The 22,733-nt window shown below is 42.5% G+C and overlaps 1 protein-coding gene across 1 annotated transcript in view; it reads right to left on the minus strand.

The window, feature by feature from the left end:
* Nucleotides 1-19,146: 19,146 nt before the first annotated feature.
* Nucleotides 19,147-22,733, minus strand: part of pid1 (phosphotyrosine interaction domain containing 1) — a 34,280-nt gene continuing 30,693 nt past the window's right edge. Inside the window, exon 3 of the mRNA XM_080889432.1 lies at nucleotides 19,147-21,715. Within this exon, the coding sequence (XP_080745558.1) occupies nucleotides 21,215-21,715 (501 nt within the window). The 3' untranslated portion in view covers nucleotides 19,147-21,214. The remainder of the gene's footprint in view (nucleotides 21,716-22,733) is intronic.

A 22,733-nucleotide genomic window follows, 5' to 3' on the forward strand; every position in this document is an offset into this window, starting at 1 on the left:
TTGTGGATAACCTGCTGGAAGCATATCAGCTAATGAGTGCCAGAATTTTACTGAAGATGCACTTTTTGCATTCTTACATTGATTTTTTTCTGGGTGAGGAATGAGGAAATGTTTTATCAAGATATAAAAATGTTGCAAATGAAAAAGAAAATTCATTTGAGCATTATGGGTGTTTACCTTTGGTTCTTGCAAAAAGAGCTGGATGTGTGGAACAATTGCAAAAGCAAATGACTTGAAGATTTTTGAGCACACTAACCTTGTTTTATTTTTAGCTAAATTAACAGAAATATGCTTTAACATGTTCTGGTTGTCTGTCCCTGTGTGTTGGCCCTGCGACAGACTGGCGACCTGTCCAGGGTGTATCCCGCCTCTCGCCCTATGACAGCTGGGATAGGCTCCAGCTCCCCCACGACCCTGAAAAGGATAAGCGGAAGCGAATGGATGGATGGATGGATAGGATGGATGTTTCTGGTATCACCTTCTGGTTTGTCAACAGAATAAACACATTAAAACAATTTTGCTGGGAACCAGTTGAAATTCCAGACATTGTGTTGATAGAATGATATTCTACAGTCTCAACACATCGCTGATGTTGACCTTGAAAACCTGATGTGCAAGTTTAAATCTGTTTTCATCCGTGTAGAAAACTAGATGGCTGGTCTGAAGTCCCCAGGGGAAAACAAAAAATATTTTTTCTTGACCAGTCATATTACTGTTACATGTAAGAATCAATGACAGCAGAAAACATTATAGTCATAATGAATCAGGGTATTGAGATGCCTCAACAGTTTGAGCAATTCTGTTTGAGAAGATCTGTGTCCTATGTTAAGCTATGTTAAGCTGCGGCTAACAGAGAAAAGAGTATTAATATGAATGAATTCAGATGCATGGACTAATCTTTATTAGGCTGGTTATGCTAAAGGGCTACTAATTTACGTTGTGCTGTGGTTACAGATACAGTAACTGGCTTGCAATATCCACTGATTTGATACTTTGCTAAAGATATGCTAACTAGCTGAGCAGTTTAGCCTGAATTTGACATTGTTTGCTAACCTAAGCTAATAGTTAGCTTTTTTCAATGGATGCATGCTTGCGCCACTTAGTGAAAAATCAACATGTTACATATATGTTTCTTTCCTGCTTCTCTCCGTAACATTCACCCCTGATGTATGTGTGCCTGAATGACAAAAAGACGAGTAAAAGTGTTTTATATACGGTATTTATTCAAGACTGGTGAAGGTAAAAACATACTTCACTTGGAAACCGATGGACTGTGAGCATCCTCTAATGACTATGAAGATCGCTGGCCTGATTTAAACCCGTGTAGTATATCCACCTGTGTGCAGCATAGTTTTAAGCCGTAATTTACCCTGCTAATGAAAAGGATTGGTTTCCTACGGCTTGTTAGGTTTACACTGTCCTTTTTGACAAAGCAAATGCAGAGCCTGCGCACAGGAAGAAACTCATTTCACACCGTGTTTCCATTTTCACGCATGAACATAAACCAGCGGATCAGTAGTGACACTGCTTCCTTTGGACCTCACAGCTCACTGAGAGTAATCTTCATTCTGTAAACAGACCATTTGTACTCTACAGTATTGTGGATTGAATCATTCTGACAGCAAAACATCAGATAAACTTTTTTTCTGTGCAGGCTGTTGTCCTTCAGACACTGAGAATACCAACATCAGAGAGTTTCTTCGACCCAGGCAGCTAAACAATTGCATCTCCATCTTTCTGTAAAACAGTACCGTCACCATTCAAACACTAAAAAAATCCCGCTTTGACGTCTGAACCACCTGGCCTTGTTGTTTGCTATCCCGAGGCCCGTAGTGAACGTTGAGGGTCAGCAGGGAAATGTCAGAGCACTGACGGAGAATTGTGATGTATTCACAGAAAGGTCAGGAGTAGGGTGGGAAGGAAACCGGGATTATCAAACAAGCACAGAGAGACTGAAGGATGGAGATTGCCTGTCAACCAAAGCAAATCGAAGTGGGGAAAACCACAGATTTTCTAGTTAAAGGTTATGCGATTATATTTACAGCCTGTCCATATTTCAACCTGTGAAACCACTGTACAAACAACACATATTGGCATGTGTACATTTGGACTGACATGGTTAGACCCTAAATATTCTTTCATTTTGAGTATTTGCTAAGATTGATTGTTTTTATGACAAATTAAAGGAACAGTCAACAAAAATTGATCCGTTTTAAATACTTGTACGACTAAGGTTGCAGAGGGTGCTGGAGCCTGTTTCAGCTGACTTTGGTGGGGTACACCCAGGACAGGTTGCCAGTCTATCACAGCCTAACAAAGAGAGACAGATAACTATTCACATCAAGTCTTTGAACCGAGGAAACCGAGCACCACACAGACTCTGCACAAAAGGAGCCCAGGCGCGATTGGACAACAAACCTTTTTGCTTAAACTGCTGAGGCCTCATTACCCTGAGATGCAATGCTTGTATACCCTCAGTTATTCACAAAAGATATATTATTATTCATGGAAAAAGTCCAATCATATCAAGTGCTGAAGTCTGTATATTTCCTGTTATTGTCTGCTCCCCTAAAGCAGCTTCCGTGCTTATTTTTTTCATGAACCGAGCCAGCTGTGACACCAGGAGACAAGCCCAAAGACAACATCTCATTAAACAGTCATTTGTATGTAACCTTAAGAGGACATGTCACATCTTTTAAAGGACACTCACTTTCAGGTCATGAGTCTAATACATCAATACAAATATGTGCTGGTCCATGGAATGTGAGTAGAAAGTGTGAAATTGTGTGTTTTGGGATGTGTGTTAGTGTTAATACATGCAGTTAACACAGAGTTCTGACCTAGTTTGAGGTATGTGGTGGTGTCAAAGCGGGTCAAGGAACAGCATCTACCATTACCGCCTTAACCAGTATCACCATGTTGGTGTGGCTAACATGCATTTTTATTGTTTGGGGGAAACTGCTTGGAGAAACTGGCAAATTTCTATAATGCAATGAGTATCTATTGATTCTAAAATCATTCCCAGTTTTAGAAACCTTGATTCTTTGCAGCTTAACTCAGTCCTGGATCTGGAGCCCTGTGGAGCGATGTGACACATTGACAGGCAAATCTAGATAATGTAGAGGGAGGCCGTCTAAAATTACAGAACACAATGGAAGGGACAATAGAAATGCACACACACACACACACACACACACACACACACACACACACACACACACACACACACACTTTATATATATATGTATATATGAAAAAAGTGAATAAAGACAGCTGTTAATATGTTTGTTCACAACAGAAAAAGAAGCTCCCCTCACCCCCTCAGTGACATGTGGTTAAAACCTCTTGGACATTTGAGAGCGACCTGTTAAAGTTCTTTAAAAAAAATCAGGGGCATTTGGGAATTTAAACTCTCAGGCAAATGCCATGATCTTTGTTTTTATTAATCACTGTGCAGCAGAGATGGGCAGTAACGTGTTACAAGTAACGCGTTACTGTAATCCGATTACTTTTTTCAAGTAACAAGTAAAGTAAGGGATTACTATTGCAACAAAAGTAATTAGACTACTGTTACTTTCTCGTAAGCACGCTGCGTTACTGCATTACTAAACCGTGATTTTGTTTGTGAGTGTCTCATGAAAAATGACGTAAGTGCGTGTGGCGTTCGTGGTAACAGACGTGTGCAGATCATCAATGGATAATATGACGAGTGCGGGAGAGAGTACGACCATGTAGCGTTTAAAGCCTGAAAGTACTGACCTTACTTTGAGTTTGATTCTGTAAAAAGTGACAAAAACATTAGCATCCACTGTACACTGCATGGGAAGAAAACTAATATTTACAGCAAAAAAAACCCCCTAAACTTCTGATCAAGTACCGAGCACGCTGCCACAGGTATGTGAAATTCACAGAGATCCCCCCACCGACATCACCGCGGAGGTTCACCTCCACTGGCCCCACTCCTGCTAAACAGCGGAAAATAGATTTAAAAACGATAGTGCCGCTGAGTCTTTGATTTTATTTATTTTCTGCTGTGTTTTACTTGCATCTATTTGAAAGCGTGAGTGTAAACACAAAATATATTCTATATGCTGGAATAAATAAATAAAATATGTATAAATGTTAAACAAATTTCTTCAGGTCAAAGACTGTTGCATATAATTAAATTTTTTGCTTGATGCATAAAGTTAAAAGATTAACAAAAGCTTCAAGAAGAGACTTTTTCAGTTGATTACATTTTATATGATGGATTATGCAGAAAAAGTAGAATTGGGCTGAAAGCTCGATTGCTTTATTACCTATTCAGGTTGTGTATCATGTTTTTTGAAAAAGTAACTAAGTAACTAATTACTTTTCAAAATAAGTAATCAGTTAAGTAAACAGATTTCTTTTTTTGGAGAAGTAATCAGTAATTAGTTACTAATTAATTTTTCAAGTAATTTGATCAACACTGCTGTGCAGTGATGTAATGCAGATTTTAGCTCTGTAACTGTGGAGGAACCCTCCTAAGCAAACATTGCTGAGCATGTTTCTAATCTTAGTGTCAGAGCAAGTCTATACCAGAGAGTCTGAAGGTTTGTGATGACCACAGTCTGGGGCTTTATGGCTATAAAGCTTATCGATCTGCTCAAGTAGGCAAAGGTGGACCAGAGAAATGTGGTCCATGTAACAACCTCTCTTCTTCTCTCAGAAGAAGAGAGGTTGTTACATGGTGGGTCTCATGAACTATTCAGTTGACTTTCTGTTCGTGAGTTGGTGTAGAAGTCAATACCCAGAAAAAGATGTGTGATTCATTATATGTTGCTTCAGGAAGAAAAAATAATTGCCAGTATAGACTTAACCTGATCGATGAGAGGTTAAAACTCATCACATGCAATTGTAAGGCTATACAATCATAATAGATATTTTTCTAGTCTATTTAACACATCTATCCAGAGGTGATGTTTAATAGGATGACTGTTACTATGCAGGAAATTGGTACGTAGCTCAAATGTCTCACATTTTCAAAACCTCCAGTTCAGTTTGTTTAAAGGACTTTTGCAGCACTGTCTCATCAGCAGAGGTAGGGAGTAACGAAGTACTCCCTTAGTTACTGTAGTTAAGTAGAATTTTCTGGTATTTGTACTTTACTTGAGTATTTCTTTTTCTTTCTGTAGTTCACAGGAAGGGAAAAGAAAGACAGCCATCTTCACTCAGCAATAGAGAAGGATGTAGGAAGAAAGGTTAGATTTAACGGTAAGGATTGCACAGTGACGCTTGATAAACTGCAAATTTAAATTTTACACGTGATGTCATCATTTTAATCACATATTGGATTTGTATGCAATGTGTTTTGATAAATTATGTATTTTCATTTTGTGAAATGTCCTGCAAAAAACTAAGATACACAAACTTGTGTTGATCAAATGTTGCATGAAAATGTGGGTAGTTTTGTCGAGGATAAACAGGTTAGTTTGCATGGGATGAATTCACAGTAAGGCGTTGTGTTGGACTAGTGCACAGCAGCTGCAGTGCTTATGGTCAGATTTAGGTTACATCTAAGGTAGCAGAGATGAATTTGCATTTAAGATGATGATGCTTAGATTCATTCACTGAATGCCAACTTACTGTCTAGTGTAAAGACAGTTTAAACAGCATAGTGTCAGTGTAGGGGATGGACATCAGTCAGGACAGCTGTGAAACATCTGCTGACATCCTATTGAATTCAGTCATTAAATCCACAAAGAGCAACCTAAATCAGCTGATCACATCATGTAGAGTAAGAAAATCTACCGAAGTTCACATTAGAAATGATTGTGAGTTGTGATTCTCATGATCATTTCTAATGTGTGTGTTTTCAAACACGGGAAAGGTTATTTGCCGATAGTGTACATCTATTGTTCCATTTAAAGTAAGAATCCAAACCTACGGATACTGTGAGCCAGATGGATTGCAGTAACGTGAGCCTCTATTCACCTACTGGGGTTTTTTTTAGGCTTTTCAAAGGCTGAAGCTTTTCAGCTTACACACAGCATCTGTCTGCGAGTAAATCCTGTGTGTGTTTTTTCTTCTTCTTTTTTCCTTGCTTTTTTGAGTCATTTAAGTGTGAATGTTCAAAATGTTCGCCTTTTAAACAAGATCACCTGTGAAGAACTTTTGCCACCTGGGGATCTGATGCAAAATTAAAGGTAATATTTTTAGGCTTCATAATAGCTCACTAATACAGTGCCAAACAGCTTAATTTCTCTATTTCTAAAGATAATTGATTAACTGGTAATAACAAAAAACAGAATTCAGTGTTGTACTTCAATGCACTTATACAAGATTTAAACAACTTCACATTTAAATGCAGTTTAGTACTAAATAAAAATTTGCATGCTTAAGATTGAAACCTTATGGTCTATCAGCTACAGCAAAGAGCAGGGACCAGACTGTGAATGACCAGAGGGAGGATCCCAAGGTTTAAAATTCAGGCTGCGTCTTATTTCAGTAGCACAGCGCGAGCCTCTCCACTCATCTAGATAGGTTGACCTGCGACCTTTTCGGTCCCCGTGCAGTGAAGAGAGGAGATGGGGTGATTATCTCCAATGAAGTGTGCTGACAAGATGATGAGCAACATTATTACATCTGACATTGCTCGGTTGCTCAGCAGCATGTTCTGACAGCAGATGTCCTGCACCTCATTAGCAGAGGCGTTAGTACACGTTTTGTTGTCCTCAAGCGTATTCGGGACACCCTCTGAGGAGCCGAAATTCCCACAGAGGATTTTGTGTGGCCACGATCGCATGTTCACAATTTGAAGATGAAGTAAAGCTCTGAAGGTAGTCCAACAAATAACAGCTATAGTGAATAAGAACGGTAAAAAGTGCTCATCAGTGTTATGGTTACCATCAGCTCTGAATCTGTGCAGCACCTTATATTCTCACTGCTCCTGAGACCTCTGAGCCGTCATCGTAATTGAAAATGACAAGTTAGTCACTCAGATAATTAGATTTCAGCCGCAACACTGGCAATAAGAAACATGAAGGAGAACCCTCCAGTATTGGTAATCAGTTATTTTCTCAAGTGTCCAATTACAGAATAATAACTTCACCAAAAACTAATGTCTACGAAGATAACCAGTGTTTCCTGACAATAAAAGCAACTCCTAAGGGAAAACATCATCAAGTCCTTTAGTGATTATAATCAATCTCGTTCATCTTCTTCTTTCAGGTGCTCTTTTTGTGTGCCACTCCAGTGGATCATCATACCTCTAGCGTCCTCCTCTGTCACTACAACCCTCTGCATTTCCTCCTTCACTATCCTGTACATGTCCAAATCATCTCAGTCTTCCATCTGAAACTGATCAACCTGAGCTGTCCCTCTAATGCATTCATTTCTAATCCTGTCCATTGTGCTCACTCCCAATGACTAATAATGACATCTGCAACTCTACTGCCACCTCCTTTTGTGTCACTGCCACTGCCTCCTAATCATACATCGTAGCAGGTCTTTCCTTTCAAGCTTGCTGCTATCCTTCTGTTTCAAATCACCCCTAACACTCATCTCCACCCACTGGAGATAGACTCTCTTGTGCATCGTTGCTTGGGGTGGTTGACGCTCCGTTCTTATCTGCTTAAACCCTGATCTCAGTACAAATCACAGTGTCATGCCGCAAACATCATAGTCCACATAGACTCCTGCCTGGCTTCATTTGTCAGCCTGTTTATCACCATCGTAAACAAGAAAAGGTTTAGAGCTCATCCCTGATGTAATCCCCCTCCCACCTTGAATTCATCTACCATTTCTGTCACTGTCCTCATTCGTGTCCTGCACCATCTTCACTGACACTCCTGACGCCGCGCTTCTGGCGGAAGAGTTTGTTTTAACCCATAAAAGTGTGTTTTGTGTGGAGAAATTGTTCCCAGCCGAGGTGCCCGAACGGAGACCGTTCCCCATGCGTGCTTTTATTGTCATGGCTTTGGGCATTTAATCGCCGCATGTCCGGCGCTGAAAAGAAAAGAAGCCAGGGGTGTGGCGGTGTCTGGCAGGGTGGGGCTGATTGAAACGGCGCCTTCATCGGTGTTACCCCCTGCCGACGTGGGTGGGGATACAATGGGTGACGTTGATCCGCACTTTTCCCTGTTTGTTTCCCATGGGTTTGCTTCCTTAACGGGTGAGGAAACTGATCGGGTGCCGGTGACTATTTTGAGGGATACCGGTGCTTATCATTCTCTCCTGTTGGAGTCTGTGTTGCCCTTATCGGAGCAGTCATCATGTGGCTCGAACATATTGGTGTGGGGGATTAAAATGAGTGTTACAAGCACCTCTGTGCACATGGTGTTTTTGCAGTCGCCTTTGGTTTCAGGGTATGTGAAAGTCGCTGTGCACACGCGGTTGCCAATCGCGGGAGTTTCTTTCATTTTGGGGAATGATTTAGCAGGCGGGCGTGTTTTCCCGTCTCCGGAGATTTTGGGGATTCACATTTCTGCTGCTGATCCTGCCTCCCTCCCGCTGGGACTGTTTTCTTCCTGCGCAATTACGCGGGCCCAGGCTCGCAAAATGGAGGGAGTGGTAGATTTGGAGAACTCGTTTTTGGCTACTGCAGATGGGGGCCACTTCTGAGGGCTCTGAGAGTGTGGTGAGGGGTAATGACTCAGCTATGTTGCCCATAGATATGAATTTGAGCCTAAATATCATGAAGGACCTGCTAATTGAAGCTCAACAGTGTTATGTGACGCTAAAGCCCTGTTACACTTTCGCTGCAAAACAGGGGGAGTCTGACATGCCAGTGATGTTTTTTATTGAGAGCGGCGTGTTACAGAGATCGTGGTCTCCTGCTCCAACTGGCCTGCACAAGGTACACCAGGTGGTGGTGCCGAAGGAGTACCGATCTCGGGTTCTGAGCCTTGCACACAATGCCAGCTCGGCTCGGCATCTTGGCATCAATAAGACATATCAGCGCGTGCTGCGCCATTTTTTTTTTTGGCCTGGGCTTAAAGCTGATGTGGCAAAACATTGTCGCTCGTGTCACACATGTCAAATGGTGGGAAAACCGAACAAGCCGATTCTGCCTGCGCCCCTCCAACCTATCCTGGTGATTGGGGAGCCCTTTGAGCGTGTGTTGTTGGACTGTGTGGGCCCCTTACCGAAGACGAAATCTGGCCATCAGTATATATTGACAGTAATGTGTGCCGCTACTCGTTTCCCTGAGGCGTTTCCATTGCGTACTGTGAAGACCAAAGGCATAGTGAAAGCTCTTACGAAGTTCTTTTCCACTTTCGGGTTGCCCAGGGTAATACGAACTGATCAGGGCACGAATTTCATGTCAAAGATATTCACGCAGCTATTAAAGGAGCTGCGAGTTGAGATCAGACATCTAGTCCGTATCATCCTGAGTCGCAAGGGGCTCTGGAGAGGTTTCACCAGACATTGAAGTCTATGTTGTCAAAGTATTGTCTCGGGACTGGTAAGGAGTGGGATGAGGGGCTTCCCTTATTGTTGTTTGCCGTTTGAGTAGCCAAGCAGGAATCCCTCGGTTTCTGCCCAGCTGATCTCGTTCTTGGACACATGGTACGCGGGCCGTTGCGATTGCTTAAGGAGAAATGGTTGTCCGAATCGCATCGGGTGGAGCATAATGTGTTGGATTATCTGTGTGCTTTTAAGGAATGTCTCTCTTGTGTATGTCAGTTGGCCCACGACCACTTGAGGCGAGCCCAGGGCGGCATGAAAGCACGGTTTGACAAGAAATCTGTGGTTCGGACTTTTGCCCCAGGGGAGAAGGTGCTGGTTCTGCTCCCGGTGACTGGGTCTAACCTTCGAGCTCGATTTTCTGGTCCTTATGAGGTGGATCGGAAAATCAGCGATACTAACTACGTCGTTAAAACGCCTGATCGGAAGCTGAGTACCACCCACAAGACAATGTTTTGATGGAGAAAAGTGGCTGTATGCCGGGGGCTCGGTTGAGGAATTCCGAGATGTTGGCAACTTTGGAGTCCTCTGTCTCTCATTTGCCACTCTCTACTCGCAGGGATGTCCTAGGGTTAGTGACAGCTCATCAACCTTTGTTTTCTGACCACCCTAGTCAAATATCTGTGCTGTGTCACGACATCACGGTGGAAACTGACAGGCCGATAAAACAGCACGCTTATCGTGTAAAACCCACAAAGCGAAGCTTGATGCAGCAAGAAGTTGGATATCTTATTGAGCATGGTCTTGCCATTCCCAGTCGTAGCGCGTGGAGCTCGCCTTGTATTCTGGTACCAAAAGCGGACAATACGCCCCGCTTCTGCAGAGATTTCCGGAAAATGAATGCGGTTACGAAACCGGACTCATTTCCGCTCTCGCGGATGGAAGATTGCCTCGATCGTGTTGGTTCTGCTCAGTATGTTACAAAGCTGGACCTATTGAAGGGGTACTGGCAGGTTCCATTAACACCTAGAGCTTCGGAGATCTCTGCGTTCGTAACGCCCGATCACTTCCTCCAATACACAGTGATGCCTTTCGGGTTACGTAATGCGCCCGCAACGTTTCAACGCCTTATGCAGCAGGTGCTGTGTGGAGTGCCTAGGTGCGAGGCATACTTGGATGACGTAGTCATCTATTCTTCCTCATGGCCTGAAAATCTGGCAACACTTTCTGAGGTGTTTGGGCGGTTCAACAATGCCTCCCTCACGCTCAACCTTTCTAAATGTGAGTTTGGGAAGGCTACTATTACCTATTTGGGCAAGCAAGTGGGACAAGGCAGGTGCGGCCCATGACCGCAAAAGTTCAGGCCGTGGTGGACTTTCCGGTGCCACAAACTCGGCGCGCGTTGCGTCGGTTTCTGGGCATGGCCAGGTTCTATCGGGGGTTCTGTAAAAACAGCTGTGGTAAGCCCTCTAACCGACCTCGTTAGCCCCTCAAAGCCTTTTGTGTGGTCTGCTGCATGTCAAACAGCGTTCAGGTCGATCAAGGCGTTGTTGTGTACTTGCAGCTCCTGATTTCGCTCGCCTCTTCGAGTTGGAAGTGGACGCTAGCGCGTCTGGTGCAGGGGCTGTCTTGCTGCAAGAGAGCAAGCAGGGGATCGATCATCCTGTTTGCTACTTCTCTAAGAAGTTTCATAAACATCAACGCTATTACAGCACTAGCTTCACCAACTCTTTTTTTTCTGTAGATCTATGTTATGGCTCATAGGCTTTATGCCTCTGACCATCACCTTTCCAGTCTTCATCCTCTTCATAGCTGCCTTCTCTTCCTCCTTAATAATCCTTTTACTTCCTAATTCACTAACTGTCTCACTGGGAAATAATAATAATGATGATAATAATAAATAATGATGATTTGGGTTTTAGTTGCTTTTAAGCTTTTCAGCTTTCTGGTATGGTGCATGTCTTGCAGTGGCACACATATAGAACAGAACAGTTTCTTTGTTTTTTACTGTCATTGACCACTTTAGATGCCTGCTGTGAAAAATGGCTATTCTTGGCTAGTCCTTTTTGTCCTCCATGGAAATATTTGCATTCTTTATGTTTTCTCGCTTGTATTCTTTCCTTTAATTTGTCAACTGTCACTATGCTCTGCTACTGGAAAACATATTCTCAGGGGGTTAGATGAAATAGTTTGGCAGAGCTAATGATATGATCTTGTTAGTAGCTGAGAATAGACATAGACGCAGCATTATCTTACTTTAAGTCGTTATAAAAAAATATGATTGGTAGGGGAAGGAAGCTGCTGGGAGCTTACTTCCTGGAAACTGAGGTTACAATTCACAGAGGAGAACTGGAGATTGAAAAATGTTGCCTGGTTTGATGAGTCTCGATTTCTACATTCAGATGGTAGGATCAGAATTTGGAGTGAACAACTTGGACACATTTTGTCTTTTATCAACGGTTCATGTTCCTGGTGATGGTAGTGTAATGGCACAGGGGATGTTTTCTTTGCACACTTTCGGACTCTTAGTATCAACTCGTTTAAACACCACAACCTACCTGTGTATTGTTGCTGGCCATGTCCTTCCCTTTGTTGTGTGCCCATCTACTGACGGCCGCTTCCAAGCAGGTTAACACACCATGTCACAAAGCTCAAATCATCTCAAACTGGTTTCTTGAACGTGACACTGAGTTCACCGTACTCAAATGAACTCAGCTCGACCGTCACCAGATCTCAATCCAACAGAGCACCTTTGGGATGTGGTGCAATGGACAATTCACCATGAATGTGCAGCCGACAAATTTGCAGCAAGTGTGTGACACTGTCACGTCAATATGGACTGAAAGGAGGAATGTTTCCAGCACCTTTTTGAATCTATGCCATGAAGAATTAAGGCAGTTCTGAAGGCAGAAAAAGAGGGTCCAACCCAGTACGGGGTATACCTAATAAAGTGGCAGGTGTGTGTATTTTAATACAGTCATCAGTTATTTCTAATAAGATGTGTCTAGTCTTGTGAATGTAGTGCAGACAAGCATAGGCAGATATAACGGATAAAAAGATGCAAAATAAAACTTCTCTGACATTTTTTGCATTTTTTACCAGCATATATCAAAGAGCTTTTAAATTATGACACAGGAGCAGACCACCCTAATACTAAATACAGTGCCTAATAAAGTGGCCCGTGAGTGTATTTAAAAAAAAGGCTTATATCACAAAAAAGGAGTATCATTTTAAAAAAAAAAGTTCTATGCAAAGTTTGCTGTCTTCTGCTATTTTGGTTCCAATCTGTGTCACATTCATCATATTCCAAGGTTAACCACTATCTGCTGCTCACTACCCTTCGAGCAGATTGCCAGTTTAATCCAGATGAAAATATTTTGTTAGCATCCGCAGCTAAAAGAAACTCAAACATTCTGTGTAATAAAAGCTTTGGCGTACGAAATGTAATCACAGCAATTTCAAACAGTTGGCAGCTGAGGCAGAACCAGACTGGCAGGAATTTGTAAACCCTTTTTCCTCTGTACTGATAAAAAGAACCTGACAGTTTTCAAAGAGTATTTTGTTTGCTTCTATCAGATTTCCATGATTTCTGTTGCACATATGGTGAGGTTATATTTTCATTTTCAGTTATTGTGATAGTAGCCAACTCTAAGACCACATCAGCTAGGACATACACGCATATAATACAAGAGAAAATCTGAGTTTCTCATTGTGAACTTAGTTATTTGTTTTAATTAACAGGCTGAGCAATTCAAAGCATTTTAAAGATGTTCTTCAGGAAGAGAAAATCTCTTTTGGGGGAGATTTTCTTTGCCTTTGCTTCGGCTCATTTAGGTGAAGGTTGGCAACCAAGGTTAGAATCTTCTTGATTATTTGCTTTATAACTAATAACGATACATAAAGGATATCATAAAGCTATGTTATCTGGCTGGTGGTGAGGACAGCTCTACTCTAAGCTTGCCTGTCTTTGTCACACACTGTTTAGAAGTCTTGGCTTAAGGGGACAAATCCTTTCCACACAAACACAACATCAGATGAAATAAGGCGGCGCTGTGAGATCTGTCCTGTGTTCTGAAGATGATCTCTAAGATTCATCTTCACAACACCCTGCAGATCCTCTGGCTTCAGGATTACCATGATATGTCTTCAATGCTCAGTGATCTCGTCTTGACGCTCATCTCAAAGGTTCTGAGGTGCGGGGAGGGCAGCAAAGGTGAAAGGCTATTCAACCAGAAGACATCGTGACATTTTCAATAAAGAGACCCTGCAGTGACTGAGAAGAGGGAGAATAGCTCACATATCCTTTTGGCACCTCTAACATTTAGATTAATTTGAGGAGGCTGCCTTGAGGCTGCATTGAGGCGTTATATAAATAAAATTGAATTGAATTGAATTGCTGTTGAAATGGACTGTGTTTGTCTTGCTTCGGTCATATCCGGATATTTGCTGATGCCAAATTTAATGCTGTTCACACCGTTTCCCGTCTTACAGCCTCAGCAAGTTACAGTTATGTTGGGAAATTTTTGGACATTGTTATACCCAGTAAAAAGGTTAGGGTTACACATTATAAATAATTTTATTTGAGTATTGTGAGTGTGTGTGTGTGTGTTGTCTTCTATGTCTGGAACATGTGGACATCACCAAATAACACCTTTCTTTGCCAGACCTCCACTGCAGCTGTTCTCAGGTATTCCTTGCTCCAGTTAGTTTTTTCCCGTATGCTCCTTTGGGTTGGAGGTGACTGAGAGAGCCTTTTGCTGAATATTCCACCTCTACCTTCAAAGAGTCCTGCACTGCTTTCAAGGTGTCCTGCGGTTCTTTGTCCAGCTGTACTGAAGAGCACTCGCATTAAACTTTCCTGCATTTGGCTGAATCTCAGCATAAAGTTGAGCACTCAGAATTCATCCTGCTGCTTCTGGCTCCAACATGTCTTGCAAATTATGTTATGTGCTTCAGAGCTTTATCCTTACTTAAAGTAATACTCAAACAGATTTATGTTTGTGTCATTCATCTGGAGTGGGGTTTTCTTCTGTGACCGCTTCAATTTTCATAGACTTGGAGAGTTGGCAGGATGTTCTGAAGAGGTCCTTGAGATTTTTCATGTTGTTGTGCATTTAGTTTTTTGTTTAGAATGTACCAAACTATTGATTTATAATATATTTTTTAGAGAATTTGTTTGGTTTTTGCAGTCTGACCCACAGTTAGAGCACTTTTGTTAGCATGTTGTGGGTTCAGAGCAAGAGCTTCCAAATTCAAATGCCAGGAATATCTGCCTAAGCAAATAAAATTTGCTTTGTTATAAGCAAATAACAAAGAACTGGCCCACATATTTTCATAAAATAGCTGTTGAGTCATCGATCCAATCACCTTTCACTCTGTTTAAAAATTAAAGAGCGAGAGGTGTGGAAGGACTTTGTGGTGTACCTTTAGTGCTCCTGCTTCAAACAACCTGCAAGTCTGTGACTTGCTTTCAAAGGCTGAGCTATGACGACACCAAGTGGACAAAGTTGTTAACACCAGCTGGATACAGTATTTGTGGTTTGGTATAGGCTCACTTAACATAGCTGCAAAGAGGGAAGTTTTTCTCTTCCTTTTAAAGCATTGATATATTTGCGTCATTGGCCTCATTTACAAGACTGATGCATATGTTGTTTATTTGGTGAGCTGTCTGGTTCAGACAGAGTTGGATTGCCCAAACTCCTCCCACAACATCTGGGTGCAACATGCCTAGCCAGATGAGCCATCTCGACTCCTGTCACCTATTCATCGTTTTTCTTCCCCCCCCTTCCCCCTACTGTCCTCACGCATTCTTTTCCACTTTCTATGCTCTCATTTGTGTCTCCTTACCCCTTCTTTCCTTTTACTACCTCTGGCTTAGAACAGTCCAAATCTGTTTTTGTCTGAAGTTATAAAGAAAGAAATCATAAAGCAGAAGCATGTTTTCTGAACATGGGCTAAGTTACAGATTTATGTAAAAAACTAGTGTTGAAACTGTTTGGGGAATGAAAAGAAAGAAAAGAGTGTGAGATAACTTTACTCAGAGATGGACAACGATAAGAGAAAGACAGGAGAAGATAAGAAGACGAGAGGTTGCTTTCAAAGGTAAGGGCTGCTCGTGGCATTTGATAAACTGGAACTTTATATTATATGTGTTATTCAAAGGTTGCATGAAAACACCCGGCGGTTTAGTGCTTGATTAACAGGTTAGCTTGCAGTAATGTGGTTAATTTAAGTAAAGAACAGTGTTTCGGACTGCTGCAGAGCAGCTGTGGCGTTCATGGTCAGTTATGATGTTTAGATCTATTCGACCTTTATACCAAAGGAATAACCGTCTAGTGTAGAGACAGTATAAACAGTATACTGTCAGTGAAGGGAATAGAATTTAGCCAGATAGCTCATGAGACATGTGCTTGCATCTCGTTGTGTATAACTACAAAGAGCAGTAAAGCTCAGAGCAGCAGCGCTTAGCATAGATCAGCCGATCAGAGTTCCTATGTACTAATATTATTTTATTATTACATTAATATAGCACCAGGTTCAGTTAGCTTTGCACAAAAATAGCTAAGAGATGCATACTTCAAAGACCTAACTTCTTACTTTGCGTGCACACCAGACTTTTTCACTTTTATTCAAGTAAAGAAGATGAGTCCGTACTTCAACTTTTACCATAGTATTTTTAACACAAGTATTTGTGCTTCTACTTAAGTAAAGAATGTCTGCACTTTTGTCATCTCTGCTGGTAGACAAACCTTTGGTCTCTGCTTTAAATGACAGTATAGCTTTCCCTTGTTTCCAACTGTGTGTGCTGAGCTACATTAAGGCTGCTTACACTGCCAATCTTACTCCAGAAATCAAGCAAGCACAACACCTACCACTAAATCACAGCCACATCTTGCCAGACACGTGGTTGCTGTCCAATCACAGTTCTCTGCTGTGTCAGAGGTTTGAACGCTGGAATATCTTACATGGTACCTAAAACAGGCCGCTTGTCCTGTTCAGAAAACTATAAATCTTGGGCAAGTGCCTTTGCAAGCGTACTTCTATGAAACCTCTACATAACAGTAGGTATGTAACGGCCTGCAATAATAAGAAAAACAGTACACGGTGGGATTTTACAGACAGAGCCACTGACATTCCTTCGGGATCTGTTTTAGCTTATTGTTCTTTCAGAGCTTTATCCCTTGTTCCTGAGAAACCAGCTACCCCTGGATCTTAGTCCAGACATTTCCCCGAGGGATTCAGGGCAGCATCTCATTTGTATGTGACTTACGTGTATTACAGCAGCAATAGCAACAGCAATGTGTGCTGAATCCTCTGGGTTTAGGTTAAGAGAGAGTTTGGAGTCTTAGCTTGCGACAGACAGGCGCAGGCACCCCCTCTTCATTCCAGTCCACATTTCATTATGACAGGAATCTTAAATCACATGAAGACTTCAGGGACTATCCAACAGGAGGGATGCGTGGTAGTGGGGGGGGGGGATCTGGATATGATCAGAGGAAATGCTTTGTATGTCTGAAAGAAATAATTCACGCTCAGGTCTGGGGGATACATTACTCAGTACTTTAGTTTTGCTTTTTTAAACTAGTCTTGCGATTTGTAGCATTGTCATGGTTTCTTTTCCAGATCTAATATTTTCCTGATAATTTCCCAGTAGTTTTCACTGAAGTTTCCTGGAACAGCTATGTGGTTTTTGTTTTTTGTTTTTTTATTGGTGCCACAGAAAAACAGAGACACACTAATTCAGTTAAGTCCACTATAGTCCAAAAGAAGATCATCATTTCCATACACTAATTAGTTTTTTTCTGGGACTTCTATGACCTTCCATGTGGGAGAGCAGCTGCAAGACAGCATGCATGGGAGCAGCACGGCTTGAGACGGGTTGCAAAGCAGCCTGCAGATGTGTGGCAACTGTAGAAGCTAAAGCAAAGCATGAAGGTGGTAATGGTGCATGATTAGGAAAACACAGTTTTAGTTTCGCTTGTGTAAAATTGAACCTAAACATGTCAGCTCTTTTCTTTTGGCTCCTACAGGAAATGTATTCCTACTCTCACCACAGATGGTTTTTAAATTCTAAAAAGGTTTTAAAATTCTTTCACCATATTTAACCACTCAAGGTTTTGCGTCTCATGCAATGAAAAGTGTGCCTTATAAAGTCGAGCCAGAGGCCGAAAGAATGTGCACAGTTCCACTTCACACATACACGTTACACACATGTGTTTACTGTACTGCACCACACAATCTCTCTCTCTCTCTAAGAGGCCCAGGCCCCCTGCTTGGGTGGCAGCAGCCGAGAGAATAAGCAAAGTAAGGCGGAGATAGAGGAATCTGATCAGAAGCCAGATTGGCTCCCTTCCCCAGCCGGACCTCAAGCGTGTAGGACCTTGGCGGGTGGATAGACAGGCGGTTCTGGGACTCGGAGAAGGAAGAGCGGCCAGCTGGAGTGGTAACAGTGTGGTATTGTGAGCTGACTGACTGACTGACGCCTGAGAGGAGCAGAAGAGCAAGCTGCCGGGGTGGCCTCTTTCTGGGCCTCACAGGGCCCCAGCGCACTGATGCACTGCTCGAAGTGGGCCAGTCAGACACAAGAGCACAGTCAAGAGCAATTGGGTGGGTGTGTGCTCAGCACAGATCGAAGACAAAGAAGCATCCAAACAGGGACGCTTGTGTACAGTGAGCTGGAAGAGAAGAGGGGCAGAAGGCTTTGTTGACACTGTTCTAAAACTTCCATTAAAGCGATGATTATCAGCATTGTGGGTGAATTATTGCACGATTGCAGCTGATGCTGCAAAACTCAGTTTATTAACAGAGGAAAACAGCAACAAAACCATAGCTTAGATTTGGAGATAAAGACTGTGCATTTATTTCCCCTTAAAATGCACCACTGTTTTGTTTTTAAATGAGGCTGTGATTTTCATGGCAAGAACAATCTGTTTCTCTGTAACCAAAATGAAAGAAATGATTATCATCAAGGGGAGTTTATCAGAAGAGCAAAAGGCCTGTTTGAACAAAAAACCTTCAGAGCAGAAGCAATCGCTCTGCCTGCCAGAGGGAGGCAGTGTTCACATTGCACATGCTTTTACATTCTTCACAGCATCCATTTTCCATCCAATTCTTTGCAGCTTTTAAGACGCAAAATGATCGCCTGCCACGGAAGCTGAGAGCAAGCAGTTATCTTGTTATTGATGTGGGCGCTTTGTAGAGAAAAGGGGGCTGCCACATTCTGCCAGAGAGGACAGCAACACAAGACAATAAAAGGGAAGATCTGAGGAAGTCTGAGGAATGTGAAGAATGGGGAGAGTAAAAAAACCTCCTCAGAGGATGGACAAGGCTGTGGCTGTGTCACACTTAAACCTGAAACACACCATAAAGCTATTTTTAGGAGTATGTTTAGAGCATTGTGGGAGATGCTGGAATTGCTCAGCACATTATGCACCACAAAAGAGATTTTTATACATTTTAGGTTTCAGGAAAAAACCCAATCAAGCGTGGAAACATTGCACATATGGAGGATAAGCAGACACTTGAGGTTATGGTGTACATCTGTCCTGGCACCTCGTCAGAACATCATCTGGTTACCCATTCTGTTTGCTCTGAAACTGAGCATGCCTTGTATTTATCCTCCCACATGCGGCCTCAGCGGGGAATCCATCAGGTTAAAATACAGCAGAGTCTGGAGAACAAAAAAACGTCTTTTAGCTGAGATCTGGGCGAAAGGGGGGAACACACGAGACAGAAGTGAAAACTGAGAGAGAACAGACCACACTGTCGTACGCTCGGTCTTGGTAAATACTTTATATGCAATTATTTTTGATTTTTGCAAACACTGTATAGAAAACACTTACGGTAACATTTTTTTAAACATTTAAAGCGCGTCTGAGTTTCCAGACAGACATGGCACAGTATAATCTACAGCTTTAGAAACGCTCTCTCCTGTTCTCGTCCTCTGGCCTTGTCCATACTCAGCACTCCCCCAAACACATAAAATCTCTTCCTCACACACACACACACACACGCGTGCACACACACACATACTCACAGCCACCACTATCAGGCTCTCCACTTATTATTCACAGTAAGCTTTATAATACTGTTTCTGTATTGTATGATGGTTCTCAACATTTTTTCTTTATTACTTAAAATAGCTATCGACATTTATACTGTAATATTTGGGAAGTGATACATTTGTATTTACATAAGCTTATCAGGCAAGAATCAAATACAACATGTGTGTAACATTTGTATAGCTTTACACAAGTTTGAATATTCTGCTGGAGTCGCTGACTGAAGACCATTTCCAACCGATGGTTTCCAGTCTGTTCAGGACAGTTCAGTTAGAAAAGAAGAAAGAGTTCGGGGTTTTTTTTCCTCCTCCACAACGGTGCCTCAGTCACTCGGAGGGATGACACAGAGCACACAGAGACAGCTGGTCACTGGCCGACTGCCTGCGGGGCCAGAGCAGCACCCCCCCTTAGAGCTGTCTGAGAGCACGAGGAGATTACGGGAGACTGGACGTGACTGGAGATGCTGTGAGGTGCTCACAGTATGTCGGACTCATACATTCAGCAGAGGCCAGGAGGTGTAAGTCGTTATATCTCGAATGGCTGTGATTTAGGGGGTCTTACAACCTCAGTGTGACTGGCACATTTAATCACTCGCTCTTATCTTTTTGATTGGTACAAGACGGAGTTGAGTAAACTTGGCAAATGGTCGTAGTACGACGCCTGATTTTAAAAGCAGATGCTCTCTTCACTTCTAGCTAATCGTACAATACGAATTGTACTTCCTCGTCTCTTACCTTTTCTTTTTCATGCACACACACACAGTTGCAAGCACTCGCATGTACACCCCATATACACAAAGTACAGAATTGGGAATTACACCGACAAAGAGTAGGATAAAACCTTGTGAGCAGACACGCGGCCACGCATACACACTGGGACCTGGGTAAGAGACCAAACTTATGTGAGAGGAAAGTGAGGCACATAATGTGACAGGCAAAAGAGAGCCTGAATTTTGGTATACTTAAAACAGAAGTCGGATGTGGGTGGTTAAGGTGTCTCGGACGGGGCTGGGCTTTCACTCCAGTGAGAACTTCTAAAAGACATTTCGCACCTATGTTCTCCCAGGTGCCGTACGCGTACTCTGAATCTTTTTTAAGAGACAGAGGCAGTAGCTCTATCGTCTAAATGAATCAACAGCTATGCTCTGTGAATAATATTCAGGGTTCGGACTAAGGTACGATAGCAAAGATATGAGCAGTGCGTAAAGGCCTAGCTTTACTTTCACGTTCTTGTTTGCTTTTGCCAAGGCTGAAGGCATTACGTTCCACATAATCAAACATTTCAAGAATGTATGTGCTCCAACAGTCTCATATAAACTCTGAGTTGGGACCAGACATCTTTCTGCTGAGTCCCTACATGGCAAGAGTGGCAGTAGATTATTCTGACCTGGTGCTAGGAGAACATGGACTTAACTTTGTTTTCTTTGTTTCCTTGATCTAAAGGTTAAGGAACGATAGGCGCTGACAGGGGTTGCAAATGGAAACGTTGAGAGATTCAACTGAGAACAACTAGAAAGGTGCCTGTTTGCTGAGTATTTACTCAAAATGGGGCAGCACTTTGCTATTCCTCTATGTAAATATTGTTTCGTAACTTCCTTTACGATAGTTAAAAGCTACTTCACTGTCTTGGGTGCATTGGTTCATATGGTCAGTTCATTTTATTTCATATAGATAACAGAAAAATAGCAAGGGAGAATGAGAGAGAGAAGGTAATCTGTCCATCCTTCCAGTCAGCCCTCACTTTGTTAGGATGGGGATCTTGTGTTTATTGTATTGTGTTTTAGTTCAACCATCGTCTGGGGTAGAGTCTTCGGGGGTGGACGAGTCCTCCGCAAAGTCGTCCGTTGACCCGCTCTTGTGGATGCGGCCGTCGCTACGCATGCTGTGGAAAGTCTTGCGGAAAGCCTCCATCATCGAGTGCGCCAGCTTCTTGGCCTCCAGCTTGCTCTCGCACTCCACAGCGTGGCAGTCCATCTGGAAGGACAGGTCGTCGTTGATCTCCCGGTAGATCCAGGCAAATATGTTGGGTTTGACGCTGTGGTCAGCTGTGCAGTAGGCGATGCGCGCCACCTGGTAGGTGTCCATGGTTACTGATGCCTCTCCGCGATCGTCCATGTGGTGAAGACGCACCTGAAAGGGCCGGATCTCCAGCAGAGAGCCGCTAGCCGGACAAGTGCCCTGCTGCTGAGCCAGGGCGCGATGCTCCACCAGACCAACCACCGCCGACTCTGTGCAGCCAGACAGGAACTGCGTCCCAGAGATTGTCACCTTGCCCAGATAGGTCACCTGTAGCAAACAAGATACATAAATCTACAGTGAGACTCTTTTTTTAATTTACAATGCAATGCTTAACAAATCTACATATGAAATTGGTTACTAATGAACCGCTGTGCTTTAATCTTTAGTTAAACATAAAAGGTGTAAACTAAGCAACAGTGGGACAAGGTTGGATCCTTGAGGAACACCACAAATAAGTGGGCATAGGATAATCTTTTTTCATGTTATAATTACATCATATTTCAGCATCTATAAAAGAGCATCCACCCATTCAGCTCATGTAAACGTCTGCAAGTCACTGCTGAGTCACTCTGTAACTGAATGTGATCTGAATGATCACAGCAAAACGAGCCTTCGTCGTCGTCGTCAAACTAATCACTGTGAAAGTCTATCACTGTGAGTGATAGACTGTGGAGATGGAGAGAGATAAGGTGGGAGACGTAAGAAGCGAACAAAGCTGGAGTTTTTTGGGGGGAGTGTGGCCAGTTCAAGAGCAGCCCAGAAATAATGGCTGACTTGTGCACTTCTCTACATGCTGTTCTTTATGGCTTTACAAAAATACACAGAGGAGATGCCTGCTATGAGTCAAACACTCAAAGAGTTTTCCCCCCTGCCTGTTTATTCGGGGGCAGGGGAATACTCTGAACCCTTTAAGAGTTCGCTGAGGCTGGCTTGCATGCAGTGCATATTTAAAATATAGCTCCAGATAGCATGTGAGCAACAATAAAAGCAAATTCTAAAGGAGAGGAAAGTGTATCAATCATATCAACATTTATGAATTTATGAATTGTGATGTGTGTTGAATGTGAACATTTCTGGCACAATGCACGACACTCGAATGTCAAACTAGACAGTGATCTTGATAAAACTATTCCCAAAGAAATTCCAGCCAAATATCCATCCTCACATCTATTCTGATAACAAAAACGTCATCCAACAGATATCCATGCCAGACTGACAAAAAACACAGAAAATGACACAAAGCAGAGGCCCGGGCCATGGTTTATTTAATCATATAATTTAACTG

This window comes from Rhamphochromis sp. 'chilingali', assembly GCF_963969265.1.
Source record: "Rhamphochromis sp. 'chilingali' genome assembly, chromosome: 8".
Lineage (NCBI taxonomy): Eukaryota > Metazoa > Chordata > Actinopteri > Cichliformes > Cichlidae > Rhamphochromis > Rhamphochromis sp. 'chilingali'.